This window comes from Pteropus vampyrus, unplaced genomic scaffold, assembly GCF_000151845.1.
Source record: "Pteropus vampyrus isolate Shadow unplaced genomic scaffold, Pvam_2.0 Scaffold453, whole genome shotgun sequence".
In the NCBI taxonomy this organism is placed as follows: Eukaryota; Metazoa; Chordata; class Mammalia; order Chiroptera; family Pteropodidae; genus Pteropus; species Pteropus vampyrus.
In genome coordinates, this window is record NW_011889234.1 from 1652946 (window position 1) to 1679494 (window position 26549).

Sequence of the window (26549 nt, forward strand, 5' to 3'; positions counted from 1 at the left end):
GTCTGGAGATTGAGGAAGGGCACTGATGGCAAAGCAGCACATGATGATAAAAATATTCAGGATATCTTTCCTGAAATAAATGATTTGAATCTACATATTGAAAGAACCCACAGTGTACCTGGAAAAGTAACCCAGTCAATCCCAAGAAATATCCTAGTAAAACTAATAGATTTTAAAGATAAAGTATCCTCTGAGCTTTCAGGCAAAAATATTAGGTCATTTTGAAAGGGAAAAAACAATCAGTCTAACATTGGATTTCCTGCCAACAAGGTAACAGTGGTATAATTGCTAAAAAATATTCAAGGAAAAAAGGGATGAACCGAGGATTTTATATCATCTGAAGCTGTTCTATATGGTGTCAAACCTGGTAAAAACAATTAAGTCTTAGGAAAATTGAACCCTTCTAAGGAATTGACTAGCGTATATTAAGTACTCAATAAATGTTAGCTACTATAGGACAAGTTTCATCAAACCAAGCTGACTGGGGAAACGCAAAAACGTGGTGGAAACAGCTCCTATGTTATAATAATAAGCCTTGTTTGTATGAATTTTAATTATTTCAGCTATTTCACTAATAAAATTTATATAATCTGTTAATAATATTCCATATTTCTGATGTTTTATTTGAAATCTCATTATATTTTGTAACACCCTACATCACAATATAAAATAGAGAACCAGAGAACTTGTTAATTTACCTGCTAGTTTCTAGAGTCAGAAAAAGTAATAGCTATACCTATGTAAATCTCAGCATTCAGACAAAATAAAGATAACTTTTCCTTCCAAACTCTGTGCAAAGTACAGTTTTCCCTTGAATAACATGGGTTTGAGCCACAGGGGTCCACTAATATGCAGATTTTTTTCAACAAATACAGTCAGTCTTCTGTATCTATAGGGTTTAGATTGAAAACAATATTTTCCATCCATAGTTCAGAATCCCCAAATGCAGAGGGCTGACTATGCATTGTCCATACCATTTTATAAGGGACATGGGCATCCATGAATTTTGATATCTGTGAAAGGTCCTAGAACCAATCCCTCTATAGATACCAAGGGCCAACTATAATTAAGTTTTTGGGAGTCAAAAGTTATATGTGGATTTTCAACTGTGCCAGGTCAGTATCTATAACCTCCACATTCATCAAGGGTCAGTTGTTTATGTTCATGACATACTTTTCTTTCAAGATCCTAAACTTTCTATAAAGGTAATTAATTTATAGTTCTCTTTTATCTTAGCCTAAAATTAAACTTTCACAAAGAAAATTCCCAAAATTATACTTCAGAGAATATTGAAAAAAGAAAAATATTTTTAAAAACATATTTAGAAACCACTTATAATGTCATTTTACAACAGCCTAGAATGTATTTTTTCCAAAACTTACAAATATGACTTTTGTAATAATGCAACATTTGACTTCTCAACTTTTAACTAAGAAACACAAATGTATAATTATATAACTTGTTCATTACTCTTATCCTGCTATATTTTCCATATTCCCATATTTTTCTCTTATAAAGGCACAATAAAGTAAAAAATTATGAGAAACATATTTCCTAGGCTATCATTTCCCTCCATTCAACAGCATCTACTCTGGGTTATGTTTATTCTTGAAAGTTGCACTGAAGGCTTCCACAGACTCTGTGCCTCAGCTCCTCCTAAATGCAATAACATTTCACATATAGAAGATCCCAGCAGGTAAAGACCCTACTGTTTGAAAATATTTCCCATCAGAGGAAGAATAACAAAAAATAACATAAATACAGTAAGTAAACAGCTCTCTCCTTTTATAGTTTTGTTTGCAACTAACATAACATTTCTTTTCTTCCTTATAGGTACCAGAGATTTGAAAAGGCATTTCTGTTAGCTGTTGACATTGGTGCTCGTGACCTGTTTATGGTGAGTCATTCCCAGAGATGATTTTGTGCCTTCAGTTCTAAGGCTGAGTAAGTTGTCAGCTTTTGTGACCATTAAAAAGGATTACTGTCATTTGTGCCGTAGACACATGGTGGGAAAGCATTATTCCATCTTGGCTTGCAGCTTTGCCTTCATGAAACTGCTCAATAGCCATCTAGTCTCTTTTGACTTCTTGACATTTTCTTTGCCAAGACCCAAAAGATTTTTTATGTTTTCTAAGAATTTATAATTCTTGAACCTTTCTCCTCATGTACCTTGATTTGAGGGGATGACACCTTTCTATCTAATAAGCTTAAATGTCTTTCTAATCCATTTTCTAAAGAAGTATAGCTGCAGAAGTCAGGACATAGGGTAAAACATGTCCCATACATCTGGAATGTGCTCAGTTTGTCCCTTCGGTTTTCGTGTAACGTAACAAATTATGAATGTTCTCACTTGTATTTTTAGAATAATCACAGTATAAAGTGGACCTAAGAGGTTATAAATTCACATACACTTTAGTTCTCCCACTTATTAGCTATGAACAGTAAAACTGACCAGTTTCTTACAGATCCTTGTGCTCTGTATCAGGTTCTTATTTTATAAGATCTTTCACCACAATATCACAGCAAGATCACATGAACACAGGTGGGGTTCCTTTTCTGGTTTCCCAGTGTATTCTGCTCCACAGAGATTTCATTGTTGTCAAAGAAACAATAAAACAAAAGCTTCCTGAAAACAACAAAAACTTCTGGAAGGCTTTTACCTAAATCTTCTATACAATGAAGACATTTTGTACCTTAAGCTTTGATGCTTTAGATATTAATATGGATTCATGACATTAGGTCACTTGTCTTTGGACTGAGTTTGTCATTTTAATTCTAACTATTTATCATTCAATTGTGCTTTCATTGATCATGAAAAAAATCTTTCTAATTATTGAAAAAGTGTGAACTTTCTGTTATTTGTATGTTATCTGTATTTTGTTATGTCAAACCGAGCAGGCATATTAGTATATTGAGGGAAGGTTTTTTTCATTTTCACCAAAATCTATGCATATAGACATCACAGTGTCAGAAATTTAGTTACAACAAGTTTTAGATTTTCTGACTCCATTGACTTTCCCTCTTTATTTCCACTTTCTCACCTCTGCCACTACTCACCCCAGTAAAGGTAGATTTTCTTAAAAAAAATAAAAAATAAAAACAAAAAAGAGTTCTTCACATCTTTATTTTTTTATATCGATAGTCCCATTCTTTTCCTAGCCAAAATAAGAGCTTGAAGAGATTGAATATTTAAATGTATAGTGTCTGGCAGACTTTATCAACTTATAGTATTGCTCTATAATTTATACTGCTTTGTTTATTAATTAATACATAATCATCAAAGCCATCTTCTAAACTGTTTTTCTAAATACCTGTTTCAGCATTTAGTCTCAGTTTAGCCAGTAACAACATAAAGTCTTCATGTTAGTTTAAATTTCTTTAATCCAAATAGCCTTTCTACTGATAGGTTAACCCTAACCCTAACTCTAACCCATAAGGATTGTTATGTGTAAAAGGTAAGAACCTAAAAGAAGGAGAGAAATAGCGTTTTACTTTCCTTTTTATTTGTAAAAGTGAACAATCTTTATTCAGAAAGTTATATTCTTACTCTTCATGTGTGACTTTATTTATAGCCCAAGTTATATCTTTATTTTTTTAATTAAAACAGTTGGGGTACCGTTTTTCAATAAAATCAAATAGGTTTCAAATGTACAATTCAATAATACGTCATATGTATATTGCACCGTGTGTTCACCACCCAAAGTTAAATTTCTTTCTCTCACCAAATATTTGACCCCCCTTTACCCCTACATTCCTCCCCCTGCCCCACTTCCCTCTGGTAACCTCTAGTCCCTTGTCTGTGCCCATGAGTCTCTGCCATGTTAGTTGCTTTCAGATTTATATCTGACATATCCGTGTTATCATGTGGTTTTCACCTTTGGCCTATTTCTCTTAGCATGATTATCTCAAGATTATCCATGTTGTCGCAAATGACAGTACTTCATTTCTTCTTATAGTTGAAGAATATTCCATTGTATATATGTACCACCTCTTCTGTAGTCATCTGTTGTAGGATAATTCAGTTGCTTCCATTTCCTGGCCATCGTGAATAAGGCTGCTATGAACACTGGTGTGCATTTATCTTTTTGGATACATGTTTTCAAGTTTTGGGGGTAAATACCTACTAGACGGATTGCTGGACTATATGGTGGATCAATTCTTAGTTTTTTGAGAAACCTCCATACTGTTCTCCATAGTGGTTGTACCAGTTTGCAGTCCCACCAGCAGTGTATGAGGGTTCCTTTTTTTCCACATCTAGGGCAATACTTCTTATTTCTTGTCTTGTTAAAGATATCCATTCTAACAGGTGTGATATGGTATCTCACTGTGATTTTGATTTGCATTTCCCTAATAGCTATTGAAGGTGAGCATCTTTTCATGTTTGTTGGCCATATACAGGAGTTTCCTTCTGGACTCTTGATTCTGTTCCACTGGTCCGTGTGTCTGTTTTTCTGCCAATACCATGCCATTTGGACTACTGCTGCTTTGTAGTATAATTTGAAGTCATACAGAGTGATACATACTACCAGCCTCGTTGTTTTGTTTTTTCCCCCCACTCAGGATTACTTTGGCTATTCATGGTCTTTTGTGCTTCCATGCAAAGCTGAGGATTTTTTTGTTCTGTTTCTTTGGGATTTTGATGGGGATTGCATTAAATATGTATAATGCTTTAGGTAATAAGGTCATTTTAGTTATGGTGTTTCTTCCAATCCAAGAATGCAGAATATCTTTCATTTCTTTGTATCTTCAATTTATTTTAATAGAGCCTTACAGTTCTCATTATATAGGTACTTCACATGTTTTATTTGGTTTATTCCTAGGTATTTTATTCTTTCTGTTGCAATTAAAAAAGGGATTTTTTTTTCATTTGCTGAATATCATTAAAGTATAAGAACGTTATGGATTTTGAACATTGGTTGTATCCTGAAACTTTACTGTATTTACTATTTCTAATAGTGCTTTAATGGAGTCTTTAGGGCTTTCTATGTAGAAGATCATGTCATCTGCAAAAAGTGAAAATTGGACTTCTTCTTTCCCTATTTGGACGCCTTTTATTTCTTTCCCTTGCTAGCACTTCTAACATTATATTGAATAATAGTGGTAATAGTGGACATCTTTGTCTCATTCCTCATCTTAGAAAGAAAGTTTATAGTTTTTCACCATTAAGTATAATGTTATCTGAAGGTTTGTTGTATTTGGCTTTGTTATGTTGAGATACTTACTTTCTATACCTATTTTATTAAGTGTTTTCATTATCTATCAATGCTGTATCTTGTCAAGGGCTTTTTCTACATCTACTGATATGGTCATATGATTCTTAGACTTTAGTTCATGTAGTGTATCACATTAATTGCCTTGCATATGTTAAACCATCCCTGTACCCCTGAGATGAAGCCCACTTGATCATGGTGTATAATCTTTTTAATATGTTGCTGTATTTGATTAGCTAGTATCTTATTTGTAGTTTTCTTTTTTGTGTTATCTTTACCAGGTTTTGATATCAGGGTAATATTGGCCTCACAAAATGAGTTGAGAAGCATTGCCTCCTCTTCGATTTTTTGGAAGAGTGTGAGGAGAATAGGTATTAAATCTTTGAATGTTTGGTAGAATTCCTTGGTGAAGCCATCTGGTCCCGGACTTTTACTTTTCGGTAGGTTTTTGATGATTGTTTCAATTTCCATACTGCTGATCAGTCTATTTAGATTTTCCAGTTCTTGATTCAGTCTAGGAAGGTTGTATTTTTCTAAGTACCGGTCCATTTCTTCTAGGTTATTAAATTTGGTGTTATATACTTTTTCATAGTATTCATGTGTGATCCTTTGTATTTCTATAGTGTCTATTGTAATTTCTCCTCTTTCATCCCAGATCTTGTTTGTGTCCTCTCTTTTTTTTAGTGAGTCTATTCTGAGGTATGTCAGTTAAACTTCTCAAAGAATCAACTCTTTATTGCATTTATTTTTTCTATAGTCTTTTTGTTCTCAATTATCATTTAATTCTGCTCTAATTTTGATTATTTCCTTCCTTCCGCTGATTTTAGGCTTCATTTCTTCTTTTTCTAGTTTTTAAAATGAAGTGTTAGGTTGTTTATTTAGGCTCATTCTTATTTTTTGAAATAGGCTTAATGATATGAACTTTCCTCTTATTACCCCTTTTGTGGATTGTCCTCCAAATTTTGATATGTTTTACTTTCATTCTCATTTGTTTTTATGTATCTCTTGATCTCTTTTTCTTCTCTGACCCAGTCATTCTTCAGTAGCATGTTGTTTAATCTCCAGGTATATGTGGTTCTTCCCGCTTTCTTTTTACAGTTGATCTCCAGCTTCAAAGCATTATGATCAGAGAATAAGGTTGGTATGATTTCAACCTTCTTATATATGTTGAGGCACTCTCTCTGTCCCAGTATGTGGTCAATCCTTGAGAATGTTCTATGTGCACTAGAGAAGAATGTATTAGCAGCTGTTTTGAGATAGAAGGCTCTGTAAATGTCAATTATGTCCAGTTGGTCTAATGTGTCATTTAAGGATGTTATTTCCTTATTGATTTTCTGTTTGGATGATCTGTCCATGTCCGAAAGTGGGATATTTAGGTCCCCTAATGCGACAGTATTTTGGTCTGTTTCTTCCTTTAGTTCTGATAGTAATTGCTTTATATATTTTGGGGCTCCCTGATTGAGAGCATAGATATTAATAAGTGGTATGTCTTCTTGGTGTATGATTCCCTTTATCATTATGAAGTGTCCCTCTGTATCTTTCTTTACTTTTTTTATGTTGAAGTCTATTTGGGCTGATATTAGTACTGCTACTCGTGCTTTTCTCTGAATGCCATGTACTTGAAATATCATTTTCCACTCTTTCACTTTGAGTCTATATTTGTCTTTGGAGCTGAGATGTGTCTCCTGGAGCCAGCATATGGTTGGGTTTTGTGTTTTGATCCATTCTGCAACTCTGTGCCTTTTTATTGGTGAGTTCAGTCCATTTACATTTAAAGTGATTATTGAAATATGAGGTTCTATAGCCCTTTTATCTTTTACTTTCTGGTAGCTCAGTGTTTCCATTGCTTTCTTGTCCTTGTGTTTCTGTTTTCTTTATTTTGGTTGGGTTTGTGGATTTTCCCTCTGGTCCTTCTTGCTTTATGTTATGTACCTCAGTTCTGACACTTTGGCATGTGATTACCAGTAAGAATATATAAAGGATAGTTATATATATAGTAGTCCATTTTTTTAATATGTGTGCCTTATCTCCATTCCCCTCTGCAAATTTGGATCTTTAATTCCTCTCCTTTTCTGTTATTGTTGTCTTAGAATGTCCCCATGTACGCTAAATGTTCATTTCTAACTTACAGCAGCAATTTTCTTATTGTTTAGGCTTATAATGTCCTATTCTTAGTAAGGACACTATGCACTATGCTGCTTCTGTCTGCCTGCTAGTCATCTTTCTCAGAGTTAGCTGTGTATTTTTTTGTCATTTTGTTTCAGGTGGTTGACTCCATTCAGTATTTTCTGTAATGCAGGCCACATAGTGGGGACTTTCCTCAATTTTTGTTTGTCTGGAAAGGTCTTTATTTCTCCTTCACAACTAAAGGAGAGCTTTGCTGGTTACCTTATTCTTGGCTGGTAGTTCCTTTCATTTAATAGTTTGAGGATTTGGTTCCATTCCTTTCTGGCTTGTAAGGTTTCTGCTGAGAAGTCTGATTATAATCAAATAGGTTTTCTTTTGTAGGTTACAGTCTTCTTTTCCTTGGCTGCCCTGAGAATTCTTTCTTCGTTGTTGATTTTCGATAATTTTAATACAGTGTGTCTTGGAGAAGGCCTTTAGGTTGAGATAATTGGTGTTCTGTTGACTTCTTGAAAACCAAGCTCCAGTTCATTCCTTAGATTTGGGAAATTCTCATCAGCTATTTTTTTCTGAAAATGCTTTCTAATCCCTGCTTCTTTTCCTCCCCTTCGAGAATGCCCATTATTCTTATGTTTCCTTTCCTGATGGTATCATTCTTCAGTCATTCTCTTCTTCCTTCTGATTTATTTCTGGATTTCTGTCTTCGATATCACTGATTCTTTCCTCCGTTTGGTCCACTCTATTCCCCAAGCTTGCTATTTCATTCTTCATATCTTTTAGTGTCTTCATCTCCAGAAGTTCTATTTGGTCTTTTATAGGGTTTCAATCTCCTTGCTAAAAACTCATTCTGATAATCTAGTTGTTTTTTCAATTCCTGGAATTGTTGATACGAATTATACTGGATCTGAGATTTTTCAGAAATAACATCCTGAATTCTCTGTCATTTAAGTTGCATATTTCTATGTCTTTAGCCAATTTTCTGGAGATTTTTCTCTTTCTTTCTGAGCTGCCTTGTCACTGTGATTGTTCATGGTGTTTAATGGACTGTTTCTCCGCCTGGGCATTAATGGAAGTGTATTCTGCCTTTCTTTTCCTCCCAGAAAGATTATATAAAGGTCTCTCTTTAGCCTTTTGCTATGAAGGCATTTTTCTTTTGGTTTTCAGTAGGTGGCATCTAAGCCTCTTGGATCCCTGCTGTATATAAAGCCTTCAGAATGCCTTTTTTTTTCTCATATTTAATCATACTTGCTACCCTCAGTCTCGGTCCCTGTCAGTGTTAGCAACAGTTTCAATAGCATTTGCTGAGATTCCCTCGGGGCTCCGTGGTGTTCAGTCTCTGAGGATATGGGAGGAGGTACCCTCTGGGTTGGAGGGCTGTGGCTCAGCCTCATGTTTTGAAAAAGGGTTCCCCTTTTCTCAACATCCTCACCGACATTTGTTATTTGTTGACTTTTGATAATAACCATTCTGTTAGGTGTGAGTTGATATCTCATGGTGGTTTTGATTTGCATTTTCCTGATACTTAGCATTTTTTCCTATGTTTCTTGGTCATTTGTGTTCTTTGGGAAAATGTCTATTCAGGTCTTCTAACCATATTTAATTTAAAAAAAAGAACACAGATGCAAAAGTCTTAAATACTAGCAAATTGAATACAGTACCATATATTTTAATTTATTAATTTTTTATTAAATTTATTGGGGTGACATTGGTTAACAGAATTATATAGGTTTCAAGTGTACATGATGTCATATGTATATTGCATTGTTTTCAACATCCAAAGTTAAATTTTCTTCCATCACCATATATTTGACTCCCTTACCCTATCCGCCTTGCCTATTGTCTGTGTCTATGAGTTTTTGTTTGTCTTGTTGATTGTTCATTTTTTGCGCGAGTTTCTTTTCAGATATGACAAATCTTTTTCCTATTAATTTTTTTATAGACTATATGGATCTATTATGAAAGTATGATACTCTGGATTAAAAGATAAAAAATAAATGATTATTTTAGTTGATGTATATTTATGTTGCTTCCAAGTTTTCATTGTTATAAATAATGCTGTAATTACCAAACTTGGACCTACACTGTTACATCATTTCCTTGCGAAGTATTCCTATAAGTATACATATGCAAATTTTAAATGCAATGTATTGTTAAGATGCAGAATCAGCAGTTTTTTTCTATAAAGGGCCAAATAGCAAATATTAGAGGCTTATGGGCCAAGAGAACAAATTGAGGTTATTATAAATGTACTCATATATAACAAGAAAGAAATTTCCATAAGTCTTTACTGATGAAATTAAAATAGTTAAGTAAAATTTTCATAACAGGTCTATAAATGTGAATAACGGAATTAGGGGGAGGAGAGATTAGTGTTGAAAGTTGGCGCTCCTTAATATCAAAATCTGTTGCAAATGTTATCTGTTAATGCTGATTTGTGATGAGATTTTACATATTTTACCTTTGCAAATATTTTTCTTCATATGTAGGTACTAACAAATATTGATATCAGTCCATAAGCATACAGTTTTAATTAAGCATATTCACCAATTAGAAGTCATTTTTAGAATTCTTTAGCCAAAAGATTAGAATGCCTTTAAGAAGTCATTACCTTGCAAATTAATCACTTCCAATTAAAGTTCCTCAACTATACAGTTAAATAGACTTCAGAATATGGAAATTTCTTTGCACTTGCATCAAGGTTGAAGAATGTTGTTGTGGATTGAAATCAGAAAAGACATTGCTGGGAGTTTGTGTAGGAATGGAGTTCTCACTTCTTTTTCAACTTTTGACAGTACAGGAAGTATATAAGATTACTTGTAAGCTTGGCATTACTTGCAAATCAAACAATGTTAGTTCTCATTGAAATAACTTTACAACAGTATAAATTTCACATACAAGTACCATTGCCTCATACTTTTAGGTTGAAACATTTTCAAGTCTGCAGCATAAGCTAATCCCAAAGCTGTTCAGAGCTAAGGGTAAAGTTCTTCATGATATCATTTATATGTGGGATATAAACCTAAAAGCAACAAATGAACAGGACAAACAAACAGAGACTCATGGACATGGACTATATAGACTTGTGGTTACCTGAGGGAAGGGAGGAGGGGGATAGAGGAGGTAGACGGGATAAAGGGGATAGAAAGAAATCTAACTATGAGAGGTAAACACACAGTGTAAACATATATGCCTTACTGTTAAAGTGTACAGCTGAAACTTAGTGGATTTCTTTAACCAGTCACCATATACACATTTTTTAATATTGAGAAGTCCAGAGACTAATAAAAATATTAGATTGTGGCAAAAATAAAAAAGAAAAATAAAAGTGTAAATAAACACCATTCCTAACTCAAGAACTGTATAAATACTGCCATTTGTGATAACGTGGATGGATCTTGAGATTCACATGCTAAGCGAAAGAAATCAGACAGAAAAAGTTGAAGACCATGTGATTTCACTCATGTGTGATATAACACTAAAAGCAACAAACAAGACAGAGACTCACAGACATGGACAACAAGAGCAAAGGAGGAGGTAGATTGGGGTAAAGGGGGTCAAATATATGGTGACAGAAGGAGATTTGAGAATGGGTGGCGAATACACAATACAGTATACAATGATGTATTATTAAACTGTACACTTGAAACCTATATAATTTTATTAACCAGTGTCACCCTCCCAAAAAATAAATGAAAAGAACTTGATAAAAAAAAAAGGCATGCTATTATTTAGCCCATACGCCATAGTTTACAGACCCCTTCTCTATTAAGTCTTATATTCCTAGTAAATTTAAGTGCCTGTCTCCCTACCAAACTTTGCAACCAGTAAATATTTTTAAAAATTTTAATTTGAAATTATATTTTTTCAATTTGCATTTCTTTGAGAGTTAATAAAGTAAAATGTCTTTTCATGATTATAAGCTATATATTTCTTCATTGTAAACTTCATATTGTTCCATTTTTATTGCAGTAAAATTTTCATTACAACCTTCTGTCTACCAAAAAGAGTTCTACGCCCTTGTTAGTGGCTCCACCTACTTGTTTTAGTATTATTTACCATTGATATCTCTCATGCATCCAACACTCCTTTCATACTGAAAGACCTGCTATTGCCTGACAGAACTGTCTTCTCAAGCTTCTCTAGATAATCATTCATTCTGTCACCTTTTCTCCATCTTCCCTCCTAACTCATTTATCCTTCAAGACTCAGATCAAGGATCAGTTCCTCCTCTTTGGCTTCGGAGCACTCTCTGCAAATATCTGCTATAAAATCTAGCACACTATTATGTAGTCAGTTAACTGTTGTTTTCGGTGATTTGTCTCCCCCGTCTGTGCCCAAAGCTTCTTGAGACCTGGTATTGTGATTGAGCTCTGTATTTGAGAACAATATGGCACTTAGTGAGAGATGATGTGTTGACTGAATGAGTTAAAATAATATATTAATATTAACAATATGTACCAGACATATAAATATCAGAGACAAATTGATGTGGGTAGTATCCACACAACTGAATTTGGAAGAAGCTCTCTCAGATTTTTCATTAAAATCTCAGCAAAGGAAACAGTAATTAAGCTTTTTATTCCCTGACAAAACTGATTATGTCAAATATTTGCTTTAAAAACTTGTCTTTTCCCCTAAAGATTTATGATAACTTATTTAAATAATTGCTATTATTTGTAGCTGTGATTTCTATTTCAGAAAAATTCACTTATGCTAGAAGAAAACAAAATTCAAATACAAAACAATATTAATTGGTCATGTCTGTTTTGTAATCTGAACAGTAAGTTCCTTCAAAGTGTCCTTTGTTACTTGACCAACATTCATTTTGAATTAATCTTTTATTTTGCTTTATTTCCAAAGGACATTCATTATCTTGCACTAGATAAGGGGGAATTGGCACTAGCTGAAGTGGCAAGAAAAAGAGCTAGCGACATTGATGCAGAATCAATAACCTCTGGAGTTGGTAAGAATTAATGCTGTTTTTTAAGTGCTTTTTGTTTTAATCAATACTTACTCAGTATCATTTCTATTTATGTTTGTAGGGCATGGTTGGTTAACTTGAATTACTTTCTTTGGAAAGACGGTATCTTAAAAAAAAACAAACAGAATTAAACCTGGCTAAGTAATACAATAGGGATATATAAGTTGAAATTGTGTTCATATGAATATTGATAATCAGTGGTTAATCACTTAGCAAAATAAAAAGGACTTTGTTCTTTTCATAAGATTTTGAAGAAAAGAGTTTATTAACAGCTATTCCTGGCCCTATGCTTTTCTACTTAAATTAACCAACACAGGAACTTATATAATCCTTTATTTATACACAGAGACATATCACATCACAGAAGAATTCTCACCTACATCAAAGTACTTCAAATGGGATTTTAGGTTTGATAGGTGATTTGTTTTCATTTAGAAGCCACTAGTCCTTTAACAGTGAAGTCTTCTAAAGAAGACAAATTAAAAGCCTAACTTGAATCTCAAAGTCCTTTCAAAACTTTATAATATAGAATATTTTTTAAAACTATTATAATATCAGCATGAGCTTCCTTTTTCTAAACTCAGTTTATCTAATGGGACTAAATCTGGAAGTACTAATATCTGGATATCCCAATTCCTATTCTTCCTGGTATTTCCTATATCCAGAATAGGCAACGTATCCTCAGAATTGTAACAGATTTCATTTATTTGTGGAACTTCTATGAAACAAAGAAGTTTTAATAAGATTTCCACTTTGTAAGTTGTTTGAAAATATTAAACAAGTCTCTCCATTGACAGATCATTTTGCACTTTGTTTTTGTAATGCTCTTTGCAGTCAAAGGGAGCAATTGTCAGCTTCTCTTTAAAATCATCAGAGATCCCAGTTTTCAAGCTGGTACTGAAGAACACAAAGCCATACCACCAAGGTAGCTCTAAACCTGGATACCAAAGCTGACAGTAACATACCAGAAAGATAATTCTGTTCTATCCCAACCCTGCAAGAGTTCCAAGTTAATCAAACCCAAAGATGCATAAACCAGTTTCAAATCTCCATTCCTAATCAATAAGGAATGCTCACTATTAATACATTAGATAAGAGTAACTTCAATAGACTTATCACTATATCTTGTTAGTTGCTAAGTATATTGATGTACCTCCAAGTAATAAAAATAATAGTTATTGAATGCTTACTATGGGCCAGATACTATTCTAAGTTACAGATATTAACTAATTTAATCCTCAAAACTCTATGAGGAGGTATTTTATATTATAAGAAGTCAATTTTAATTAAATAATGAAACCATACCATGTTAATAGGAATTATGATGTTATACGAGGGGACACAAATATCTTCCATTCCTATCCCGCTAGCCAGTTAGGAAAACACAAGAGAAAGATTAATTCATAGCAAATTTTATGGGAATTTCCTTCATTATGTATCCTGCCTTATGTATTATACCAGGTTATCAGATATAATGGAGGCTATCTTTGCATTTTACAGCTATTTAAAGTTACTAGGGGTAAAAAGGAATGTGAAATGATGAAATTTCAGAAAAACGAAGAAATTCCACTATTCACCAAAATGTATCCTATGTATTTTTTAATCAGATTGCTATGGCCAGCTGATGTTTCCTAGCCAGAGAGCTTGATGTTCTCATTTTGAGTCAGGCTTCTTTTCTAGCAAATATCTTTTCTTCACTGAAACATTGTCACCTCTCGATTCTCAGCCTTTTCTCAGGCCTTACCCTTTGACCTAGATTACTATCCCTTGACAAAGATACCATTCAGTAATAACAGTAACTGTCAAGAGGTTAACATCTTAGATGAATGTTCTGCTTTACTTTCGTTCCAGAAAACTGGGGTGTTTCCCCACTCACAATTCCCAGTGGAATTAAGAAAGTCTCTCGTTTCCTCCTCATAGTCTCTTCCTTACAAACCAAATTATGCTGGAGAAAGCTAATTTTCTCTCAAATTCCCTGAATTTAATTTAAATTTTCTCTCTCAAACTTTTCCAAAAGCAGAAAGTAATTAAGCTTTTGGCTTTCCATGGGGTTCCCTGATTCTAGCAAGAGGGCGAATTATGTAAACTATCAAGAGTACTTAAGTAGAAGTAGTTCATTCTACATTCGAGTCTGTGAAAAAGTATTACACATAGTAGCTATCAACTAGTTAAAAGAGGTGCCCAAAGGGTTGAATGATAATCTGTACAATTTTGGGAATTTTTTAAATTATTTACTGATACATACAGAAAAGCACACGAATCCTGAATGTATGACTTAGTGAATTTTCACAAAGTGAACATATCCTTGTTACCAGTGTCCTGACCGAATAATATATATTACCAGGACCCCAGACCTCTTATACCCACTTCAAGATACTACACCCCTGCCCAGCCCAACTATCCTTCTTTATAATACCATAGATTAGTTTTGCCTTTTTTTTTAACTTTAAATAAGTGGAATCATACATACATTCTTTTGTATTTGGCTCCTCTTATTCAATATTATGAGTATGAGATTTTTTTATATTGTTACATGTAATTTCAATTCTCTCATTCTTATTGCTGATATTCTTATATATGAACTCACTATTTTATTCTACTTTTAATGAATACTTGTGTTGTTTCAAGTTTAGAGGTATTGTGAATAGTGTTACTATAAACATTCTTGTGCATGTCTTTTAATGAACATATGTACACAGATCTGCTGGTTATGTGCTTAGAAGTGGTATTGCTGGCACAAAGGATATATGACTGTGTTTGGCTTTAGTAGCTACTTCTAGTATACCCAAGTAGTTGTACCAATTTACCTTCTCACCAACAGTGCATGAGTTCCAGTTTGCTCCAGAGTTTTAAGTAACTCTGACATTAAGTCTTAATATCTGATAATGCAAGTTGTCCAGCTTTGTTCTTCTTTTAGATGACCATAGCTATTCCTAGCCATTTATATTTCCATGTAAATTTCAAAATCAGCTTGCACCTTCAAAGAAAAAAGGGGGCGGCTGAAATTTTGGTGAGAATTGCATTAAATCCTAGACAAATTTGGGCAGCACTGATTTCTTTATAATATTGAGTTTTCCAATCCATGAATATGATATATCCCTCCACTTATTTAGATCTTCTCTAATTTTTTCTCAGAACTGTTTAATAATTTTCACTGTAGTGGTCTTGCACATATTCCTTTAGATTTATTTTTTTTCCTCCACTGAAAGAGCTTTAAACTAATTATAGTACAACTCATGCAATAGAATACTATGCTGAAGTTCAAAAGGATATGAAAGAATGTCATGTATTGATATTTGTGTAGAAAACTATATACTCACACATATCCTGAAAATCTGGAAGGATATACACCTTACTTTTATCAATGGTTATATCTGAAGAGTGGGAATTTCTGAGGAAATTTCTATTTTCTACTTTTTATACTTCTTAATTGGGTGAACTCACATAATAGGCAAACATCATATGGGTACTAAGGTTTTTACTGACATATAATTGATATTATGTTAGTTTCAGGTATACAACATAATTGATATCTATATATATATGTGTGTATATATATATATAGTGAAATGATCACCACAATAAGTCTACTTAATGTCTATCACCACACATAATTACTATTTTTTTACTTGAGAACTCCTACAATTTACTCTCTTAGTGACTTTCAAATATATAATACAGTATTATTAAATATGGTCACAGTACTGTACATCAAATCTCCAGAACTTATCTCATTTTATAACTGAAAGTTTGTACCCCTGACCTCATTCACCCATTTCACCCACTCCACACCTCTGGCAACCACCAATCTGTTCTATAAGCTTTGTTTTTTTTTTTTTAAAGATTCTACATATAAGTGAGATCATATAGCATTTGTCTTTCTCTGACCTACCTCATCTAATATAATGCCCTCAAGGTCTATCCATGTTGTCACAAATAGCATGATTTCCTTCATTTTCATGGCTGAATAATATTCCATTATATATATTTCATATTTTCTTTATCCATTCATCCACTGATAGACACTTAGGTTGTTTCAATGTCTTGGCTATTGTAAATAATACTGCAGTGAACAGGGGGGTACATATATCTTTTTGAGTTAAGTGTCTTTGCTTCCCTCAGATAAATGCGAAGAAGTGGATTTGCGGAATCATATGATAGTTTCTATTTTAAATTTTTTGAGGAACCTCCATACTGTTTCTCATTGTGGCTGTACCAATTCACATTCCCACCAACAGGGTACAAGGGTTCCCTTTTATCCACATCCTCACCAACTAGTTATTTATATTTTTGATAATAGCCATTCTAACATTTGCGAGTAATATCTTGTGGTTTTGATTTGCATTCCCCTGATGATTAGTGATATTGAGCACCTTTTCATGTACTTATTGTCCATCTGTATGTCGTCTTCTTTGGGAAAATGTCTATTCAGGTTCTGTGCCCACTTTTAATTGGGTTGTCTGGTGTTTGGATGTTGAGTTGTGTGAGTTCTTTATATATATATATTATATATATATATGATATGAATCCTGTATCAGGTATATGAATTGCTAATATTTTCTCCCAATCTGCAGGTTTCCTTTTCATTTTGTTGATGGTTTCCTTTGTTATGCAGAAGCTTTTCAATTTGAATTAGTTCCACATATTAATTTTGCTTTCATTGCCTTTACTTTTGGCGTCAGTTCAAAAAAATCGCTAAGATCAATGTCAAAGAGTTTACCACCTATGTTTTCTTCTAGGAGTTTTAGGGTTTCAGATCTTATATTCAAGTCTTTAATCAATTCTGAGTTAATTTTTGTGTATAGTGTAAAATGGTGTTTCAGTTTCATTCTTTTGCATGTGACTATCCAGTTGTCCCCAAACCAATGATTATCCTATGACTATCCTTCCCCCACTGGATATTCTTGGCTCCTTTGTTACAAAAATTTTTAAATATATTTTTAATTATAGGTGTCGTACAGTATTACATTAGTTTCAAGTATATAACATAGTGATTCAACATTTATATATCTTACAAGGTGATCACCACAATGTCTAGTAATCATCTGTTACCATACATAATTATTATATTATTGACTATGTTCCCTATGCTGTACATTACATATCTATGAGTTACTGTATGAGTGGAAGTCTGTACCTCTTAATCCACTTCCCCTTTCCCACCCATCTCCCTCTGGCAACCATCAGTTTGTTCTCTTTATGAGTTTGTTTTGTTTTTTAGTTTCCCCATATAAATGAAATAATACAGTATTTATTTTTCTCTAACTTATTTCACATAATACTCTCAGGGTCTATCTATGTTGTCACAAATGCTAAGATTTTATTCTTTTATATAGCCTTACATCTTTATCCATTTACCTATCGATGGACACCTACGTTGCTTCCATATCTTGAGAAGCAACGTAGTAGAGAGAACAAAGTGATACATATATCTTTTTGAATTTGTTTTAATTTTCTTTACATAAATACCCAGATGCAAAATTGCTGGGTCATACAGCAGTTCTAATTTTAATTTCTTGAGGAATACCCATACTGTTTTTCATACTGGCTGCACCAGTTTAGAGTTCCACCAACAGTGCAGGAGAGTTCTCTTTTCTCCACATCCTTGCCAACACTTATTTGTTGTCTTTATAATAGCAGGTGTGAGGTGGTATCTTAAGGTTTTGATTTGTATCTTTGTTGATAAGTGATGTTGAGTACCTTTTCATGTACTGATTGACCATCTGTATGTCTTCTATGGGAAAATATTCAGGTCCTTTGCCCATTTTAATCATTTTATGTTGAGTTGTATGAGTTCCTTATGCATATTGGATATTAAATTTGCAAATATATGAACCGATTCAGTAGGCTGCATTTTCATCTTAATGATTTTCTTTGCTGAACAAAAGCTTTTTAGTGTGATGGAGACTCATTTGTTTATTTTTGCTTCTGTTACCTTTGACCAAGGAGACACATCCCAAAAAACACTGTGAAGTCTGATGTCAGAGAGTTTACTGCCTATGTTTTCTTCTAGGAGTTTTATGGTTTCAGGTCTGACATTTAAGTCTTTAATCCATTTTGAGTTTATTTTTGTGTATGTTGTAAGAAAGTGGTTGAGGGTTTTTTTGTTTTTGTTTTTTTGGTTTTTTGGGTTTTTTTTTTTTTCATGTATCCAGATTTCCCAACATCATTTATTGAAGAGACTGTCTTTACCCCATTTCATATTCTTGCCTCCTTTGTCATAGATTAATTGGCAATATAAGCATAGGTTTCTCTGTAGGCTCTTTATTCTGTTCCATGTTCTATGTGTCTCTACTTGTGCCAGTACCATACTGTTTTGATTACTATACCTTAGTGGTATAATTTGAGACCAGTCTTCAGTCTTCTTTCTCTGAATTGTTTTGGCTATGAGTTCTTCGTGTATTTGGGATATTAGCCCCTTGTCAGAGGTATTATTTGTGAATACCTTCTCCCATTCGATTGGTTTCCTTTTTGTTTTGTTGATGGTTTCTTTCTGTGCAGAAGCCTTTTAGTTTGATGTAGACCCATTCATTTATTTTTGCTTTTCCTTGCCTTTGCAGTCAAGTTCACAAAAAGCCCTGTAAGACCAAGGTCCATAAGATTACTGCCTATGTTATTTTTCCATGTATTTTATTATTTCAGGTTTTATATTCAAGTCTTTAATCCATTGAGTTAATTTTTGTATATTGTGTCAGATAGCAGTTTAGTTTCAGTCTTTCGCATGTAGCTTTCCAGTTTTTGCAAACACCATTTATTGAAGAGACTTTCCTTTCTCCATTGTACATTCCTAGCACATCTGTCAAAAATTAGTTGCCCTATATGTGTGGGTTTCTTTCTGGGTTCTCAATTCTGTATTTGTTTTTCTGCCATTACCATACTGTTTTGATTACTGTAGCTTTGTAGGATAGTTTGAAGTCAGGGAGTGTGATACTTCAGGCTTTGTTCTTTTTTTCAGGATTGCTTTGGCTATTTGGGGTCTTTTGTGGTTCCATATAAATTTCAGGGGATTTTGTTTTATTTCTGTGAAAAATAACATGGGGATTTTGATAAGGATTGCATTAAATCTGTATATTGCTTTAGGTAGTATGGCCATGTTAACAATGCTAATTTTTCCAGTCCATGAACACATAATATGTTTCCATTTATTTGTGTCTTGTTGAGTTTCCTTCAACAATATCTTGTAGTTTTTATTGTACAGGTCCTTCACCTCCTTTATTAGTAGGTATGTAATTCTTTCTGAGAAAACTGTAAATAGGATTTTTTTTTTTTTCAGGCTAGGCAACCCTTGGTTGACCTCACAGATTGCAAGGACCTTGTCAGCTTACAATTCCTTATTTTTTTATTTTTATTTTTTTATGCCTACAGCACCTGGTCTTGCTAGGTGGTCTCCCACCCAAGTACTAACCAGGACCGACCCTGCTTAGCTTCTGAGATCAGACGGGATCGGGCTTGTTCAGGGTAGCATGGCCGTAGACGGATTGTTTTCTTAATTTCTCTTTGATTGTTCATATTAGTGTATGAAATGCAACCAGTTTATGAATATTAGTTTGTATCGTACAATTTCACCGAATTCCTTTAATAGTTTTAATAGTTTTTTTTTGGTGTCTCAGGTTTTTTTATATATAGTGTCATGTTATCTGCAAACGGTGACAATTTTAATTCTTTCCAATTTAGATATCTTTTATTTCTTTTTGTCTGAGTGCTGTGGCTAGGACTTCCATTGCTATCTTGAATAAGAGTGGTGAGAGTAGGCATCCTTGTCTTGTTCCTGATCTTAGAGAAAAACTTTAAGCTTTTCACTGTCGAGTATGATGCTAGCTGTGTGTTTGTCATATATGATCTTTATTATGTTGAGGTATGTTCCATCTGTACCCACTTTATTGAGAGTTTTTGTCATAAATGGATGTCGAATTTCGTAAAATTCTTTTTCTGCATCTATTTAGATGACAATATGATTTTTATCCTTCATCTGTTTATCCTTTCACATTGATTGATTTACAGATATTGAACCATCCCTGTATCCCTGGAATAAATCCCACTTGATCATGGTGTATGATTCTTTTGGGTGGGGAGAAAGGGATTGTATATCCTTCCAAGATTATTAAAAGATCTGGACAGAATTATAATTGGCGTCATGTTATTTATGTGCAAATGTTTATGTCGGTGAGTGTTCTTAGGTGATCTTTTTAATGTACTGCTGAATTTGGTTTACTTTTTTGTTAAGAATTTTTGCATCTCTGTTCATCAGGGATATTTGCTTTGCAATTTTCTTTTTTTGTAATATCTTTGATTTTGGTATTGGGGTAATGATGGCCTTGTAGAATGAGTTTGGAAGCCTTCCCTCCTCTTCACTTTTTTGGAATAGTTTGAGAAGGATAGGTATTAATTCTTCGAATGTTTGGCGGAAATCACTTGTGAAGTCTTCTGGTCCTGGATTTTTGTTCTTTGATAGTTTTTTGATTACTGATACAATTTCATTAGTAGTTATTGGTCTGTTCAGATTTTCTGTTTCTTTCTGATTCAACATTGGAAGATTGTATATTTCTAGGAATTTATCCACTTATTCGAGGTTGTCCAATTTGTTGGCATACAGTTGTTCATAGTATTCTTATAATCCTTTGCATTTCTGTGGTGTCACTTTCAATTCTGATTTTATTTGGGCCCTCTTTTTCTTGATGAGTCTGGCTAAAGGTTTATCTATTTTGTTTACCTTTTCAATGAACCAACTCTTTTGTTGATCTTTTCTCTTGTTTTTGTAGTCTCTATTTCATTCATTTGTACTCTGACCTTTGTTATTTCCTTCTACTAACTTTGGACTTTTGTTCTTCCTATTGTAATTCCTTTATGTGTAAAGTGAGAATGATTGTTCTTTTCTTGAGGTAGGCATATAGCGCTAGGAATTTCCTTCTTAGAACTACTTTTGCTGTGTCTTAAAGATTTTGAATTGCTGTATTTTCCATTTTCATTTGTCTCAAGATAATTTCTGATATCCTCCTTGATTTATTAACCTGATGGCTTAGTAGCATATAGCTTAGCCTCCACATGTTTGTGTTTTTTCTGGATTTATTCTTAAAATTGGTTTCTAGTTTCATAGCATTGTGGTTTCAGAAAATGCTTGATGTGATTTCAATCTTAAGTTACTGAGACTTTTGTGACCTAATGTGTTCCAGAAAGGAAATGTTGAAAAGTTGAATATGTATTCTGTTTTGGGGTGGAATGTTCTGGTAATATCTATTAAGTCCATCTGGCCTAATGTGTCATTTAAGGCCACCGTTTTCTTATTTTCTCTCTGGGTGGTCTATCCATTGATGTAAGTGGGTGTTAATATCTCTTACTATTATTGTTTTACTGTTGATCTCCACCTTTATATCTGTTCATGTTTGCTCTGTGTATTTAGGTAGTCCTACATTGGGTGCGTGGATGTTTACAAGTGTTATATCCTCTTGTTGGATTGATTCCCTTATCATTATGTAATGCCTTTCTTTGTCTCTTGTTACAGTCTTTGTTTTAAAGTTTATTTTGTGTGATATAAGTATTGCTACCTCAGCTTTCTTTTCATTTCTGTTTATATGAAATATTTTTTACCATCTCTTCACTTTCAGTCTATGTGTTTTGATCTGAAGTAGGTCTCTTGTAGATAGCTTGTGCATGCGTCTTGTTTTTATCCATTCTGCCACCCTGTGACTTTTGATTGGACCAGTTATCCATTCACATTTAAAGTAATTATGAATAGGTATGTATTTATTGCTATTTTATTGTCTTCTAGTTGTTTATGTAATTCTCTGTTCCTTTTCTTTCTTTCTTATACATTCATGACTTTAATGACTTTTAGTTTTCATTTTTGTATCTATTGTATGTTTTGGGTTTGTGGTTACCATAAGATTAATATATAACAAGCTATGTTTACCGCAGTTTATTTTAAGTTGATGATCACTTAAGTTAGAACACTAGAAGCACTATATTTCTTACTCAACAATCCCACTACTTTTACGTTTTTGACATCATTTTTTACATCTTTTGTGTGTCTGTATCCTTTAATTTATTATTGTGCTTACACATGCTTTTTACTGCCTTTATCTTTCAACCATCCTACTAGCTTTATAATTGAATGATATATATTTACTAAATGTCTTTATCACTGAGATTTTTTCTTATTTTTAGTTTTGGCTGTTTCTGCTTAAAGAATTCTGTTTAACATTTCTTGTATTGCTGGTTTAGTGGTGATAAACTTTGGTTTTTACTTGTCTAGGAAACTGTCTCCTTCAATTCTAAATGCTAAAATTGTTGGGTAGAGTATTCTTGACTGTAGGTTTTTCCTGTCATCACTTGAATATATCATGCCATTCCCTCCTGGCCTGCTGAGTTTCTTGCGGGGAGGGTAACCTTTGTATACAACTAGCTGCTTTTCTCTTGCTGATTTTAAGTGTGTCTCTTTAACTTTTTCCGACTTAATTATTGTGCCTTGGTGTGGGCCTGCTTAGATTTATCATGATAGGGACTCTCTGTGATTTCTGGATTTGGAAGTCTGTTCCCTTCACTAAGTTAGGGAAGTTTTCAGCCCCTTTCTCATCTCTTTATGGAACCCCTATGTCTTGAGTGTTGGTATGCTCAGTGTTGTTCCAGAGGTCCCATAAACTGTCCTCTTTTTAAAAAATATTTTTCTTTGGTATTTTGATTGAGTGATTTCTCCTGCTTATTTTCCGGCTCGCTCACTGATTCTTCTACATCATTTAATGTGCTGTTGATTCCCTTTAGTATATTTTTCAGTTCTGATTTGTTGTTTTTAATCTCTTTTTTCAAGTTCTCACAAAGTTCTTCTATTCTCCTGAGTTCATTGAACATCTTTATAACTATTGTTTTCAACTATTTATTAACTGCTTGTCTCCATCTCTTTCAGTTCATTTTCTGGGTTTTTTTTCCTGTTCTTTCATTTGGAAAATATTTCTCTGTGTCCTCATTTAGGCTTTTTGTTGATTTGCCTAATACAAAGAACAAACAGGCAGCCAAAATAAGGAGGCAGTGTATCCCAAATGAAATAACAAGAGAAAACTCCAGAAAAAAGAACTAAACAATATGGAAGCAAGCAGTCTGTCAGATAGAGTTTAAAACACTAGTTAAAAAGATGCTTAAGGAACTTAGAACTTTAACAAAGAAAGAGTAAGAATAAAAAAGAACCAGTCAGAAATGAAAAATACACTAGAAGGAATCAACAGCAGATTAGGTGAAGCAGAGCATCAAATCAGCAATTTAGAAGACACGGTAGCAGAAAGCACAATCAGAACAGCAAAAATAAAGAATTTTTAAAATGAGGGCCCTCTGGAACAACATCAGGTATACCAACATTCTCATCATAGGGGTTACCAGAAGGAAAAGAGAACAAGAGATTGAAAACCTATCTGAAATAGTAATAACTGAAAACTTTCTGAACCTGGAGAAGGAAATAGACATACAAGCCCCTCAAGGGCAGAGAGTCCCAAACAAGAGGAACCCAAAGAGGCCCACACCAAGACATCATAATTAAAATGCCAAAGGTTAAAGGCAGACAGAATCTTGAGAACAACTTAAGACAGTTACCTACACGGCAATTCACATGAGAATGTCAGATTTCTCAACAGGAACTTTGCAGGCCAGAAGGGATTGCCATGAAATATTCAGAGTGATGAAAAACAAGGACCTACAACTAAGACTACTGTACTCAACAAGGCAATCAATTAAAATTGAAGGTGAGATAAAGAGCTTCTCTGAGAGCAAAAAGTTAAAGCAATTCATCACCACCGAGCAAGTATTACAAGAAATGTTAAGGGGATTTCTTTAAGGAGAAAAAAGTGGGGGAAGGCATAAATATGAATAATGAAATGGCCATAACTGTCTCTATAATCACTTTAAATATAAATGGATTAAATGCTCCAGTCAAAAAACATAGGGTAGCTGAATGGATAAGAAAACTATACCCATACATATGCTACCTACAACTCACTTCTGATCAAAAGACACAAAGTTAAGGGATGGAAAAAGATATTTCGTGCAAATGGAAATGAAAAAAAGCTGGACTAGCAATACTATATCAGACAGACTTTAAAACATAATAAGAGACGAAGATATTTCATAATGATAAAGGAATAAATCCATCAAGAGGATTTTTAAGCACCCAATATAGGAGCACCCAAATATGTAAAGCAAATATTGATGGACATAAAGGGAGAAATCAATAGTAATAATCATAGAGACTTTAACACCCCATAACAAAGATGGATAGAGCTTCCAGACAGAAAATCAACAGGGAAACAGTGGCCTGAAATGACACATTAGATGGATCTAACTGATATTTTTAGAGCATTTTCACCTCAAAGCAGTAGAATATACATTCTTTCAAGTGCTCATGGAATAGTTTGCAGGATAAACCTCATGTTAGGCTACGAAACAAATAATAAATTTAAGAAGACTAGAATCATATCAAGCATCTTCTCTGGCTACAATGTTGTGTATAAAACTAGAAATCGATCACACACAAAAATAAACCTAAAAACAAGCATCTGGAGGCTAAATAACATGCTACTAAACAATGGGTTAACAAAGAGATCAAGGAAGAAATCATATCAAAAGATTCCTTGAGATAAATGAAAATTAAAACATTATGACCCATATTCTATGGGACACAGCAAAAGCAGTCCTTTGAGGGAAATTCACAGGCCTACCTGAAGAAACAAGAAAAATCTCAAACAATCTAACCTTATGCCTAAAAGGAACTATAAAGAAACAGCAAACAGAGCCCAAAATGAGTAGAAGAAATAAAGATCAGAAAAGAAAAGAATAGCGTAAAAAAAAAAAAAAGATGCAAAAGATCAATGAAACCAAAAGTTGGTTTTCTGAAACATAAACCCTTAAACAGACTTGAGAAAAAGAGGACCAAAATACAATCAGAAATGAAAGAGAAATGACAACTGATACCAGAGAAACACAAAGGACTATAAGAAAATATTATGAACAATTTTGTCTCAACAAATTGGACAATCTGGAAATAATTGATAAGTTCCTAAAACATACAATCTATCTTCCAAGGCTGAATCAGGAAGAAAGAGAAAATCTGAATAGACTGATTATGACTAATTGAATTAGTAATCAAAAAATTCCCAACAAGCAAAAGTCCAAGAATGGATGGCTTCGCAAGTGAATTTTACTAAATCAAATGAATTAAAACCTATCATTCTCAAACTATTCTAAAAAATTCAAGAGGAGAGGAGGCTCCCAAGCTCATTTTATAAGGCCAACATTAACCTGATTCAAAAACCAAAGATATCACAGTAAAAAAAATTTCAGGCCAATATCCCTGATTTATATAGGTACAAAAATCCTCAAAATATATTAGGAAACTGATTTCAAGAATACATTAAAATGATTGTACACCATGATCAAGTTGGATTTATTCCTGGGATGCAAGTTTGGTTTATTAGTCACAAATCAATTAATATGACATACCACATAAAATGAAGGATTAAAATCATATGATCCTATCCATAGATGCAGTAAAGCATTTGAAAAACTCCAGCATCCATTTATGATTTTAAAAAGTTATCAGCAAAGTGAGAATAGAGGAAACATACCTCAATATAATAAAGGCCATATTTATTAATATCAGGTAGCATGATACTGCCCAAAGCTAACATCATACTCAATGGGGAGAGGATGCGTTTTCCTTAATATCAGGAACAAGACAAGGATATTCACTTTTATCACATATTCAACATAGAACTGGAAGTCCTAGCCACAGTAACTCAGACAAGAAAAAGAAAGAAAAGGCATCCAAATTAGAAAGGAACAAGTAAAACTTATTACTTGCAGATGACATGATACTAAAAATAGAGAACCCTAAAGATTCCACCAAAAAAAAACTATTAGAACTGATAGAAAATGAACATTCAGAACTCGGTTGTATTTTTAAAAAAACTATTAGAACTGATAGAAAATGAACATTCAGAACTGTCCTATTTTTATATACCAACATGAAAGAGAAATTTTTAAAAAATCTTTTTCAATTGCATAAAAAAAAAAAACTAACAAATTGAGCCCAGGAGGTAAAAGACCCGTATTAGAAAATTATAAGACATAGAAGAAAGAAATTTGAAGAAGATACCAATAGATGGAAGCACATACCATACTTATGGATGGAAAGAATTAACATCACTAAAACGTCTATACTACTCAAAGCAATCTATAGATTCTCTGCAGTCCTTATC

The 26549-nt window shown here is 33.5% G+C and overlaps 1 protein-coding gene and 1 pseudogene across 9 annotated transcripts in view; one reads left to right on the top strand and one right to left on the bottom strand.

Annotated features, from left to right (window-relative positions):
- Nucleotides 1-26549, top strand: part of WDPCP (WD repeat containing planar cell polarity effector) — a 291597-nt gene that overhangs the window by 196477 nt on the left and 68571 nt on the right. For all 9 annotated transcript variants that reach the window (XM_023524239.1, XM_023524235.1, XM_023524234.1 and 6 more), the window contains 2 exons: nucleotides 1834-1897; nucleotides 12195-12297. In XM_023524239.1, the coding sequence (XP_023380007.1) occupies nucleotides 1834-1897; nucleotides 12195-12297 (167 nt within the window). The remainder of the gene's footprint in view (nucleotides 1-1833; nucleotides 1898-12194; nucleotides 12298-26549) is intronic.
- LOC111732392 lies at nucleotides 19672-19790 on the bottom strand (annotated as a pseudogene).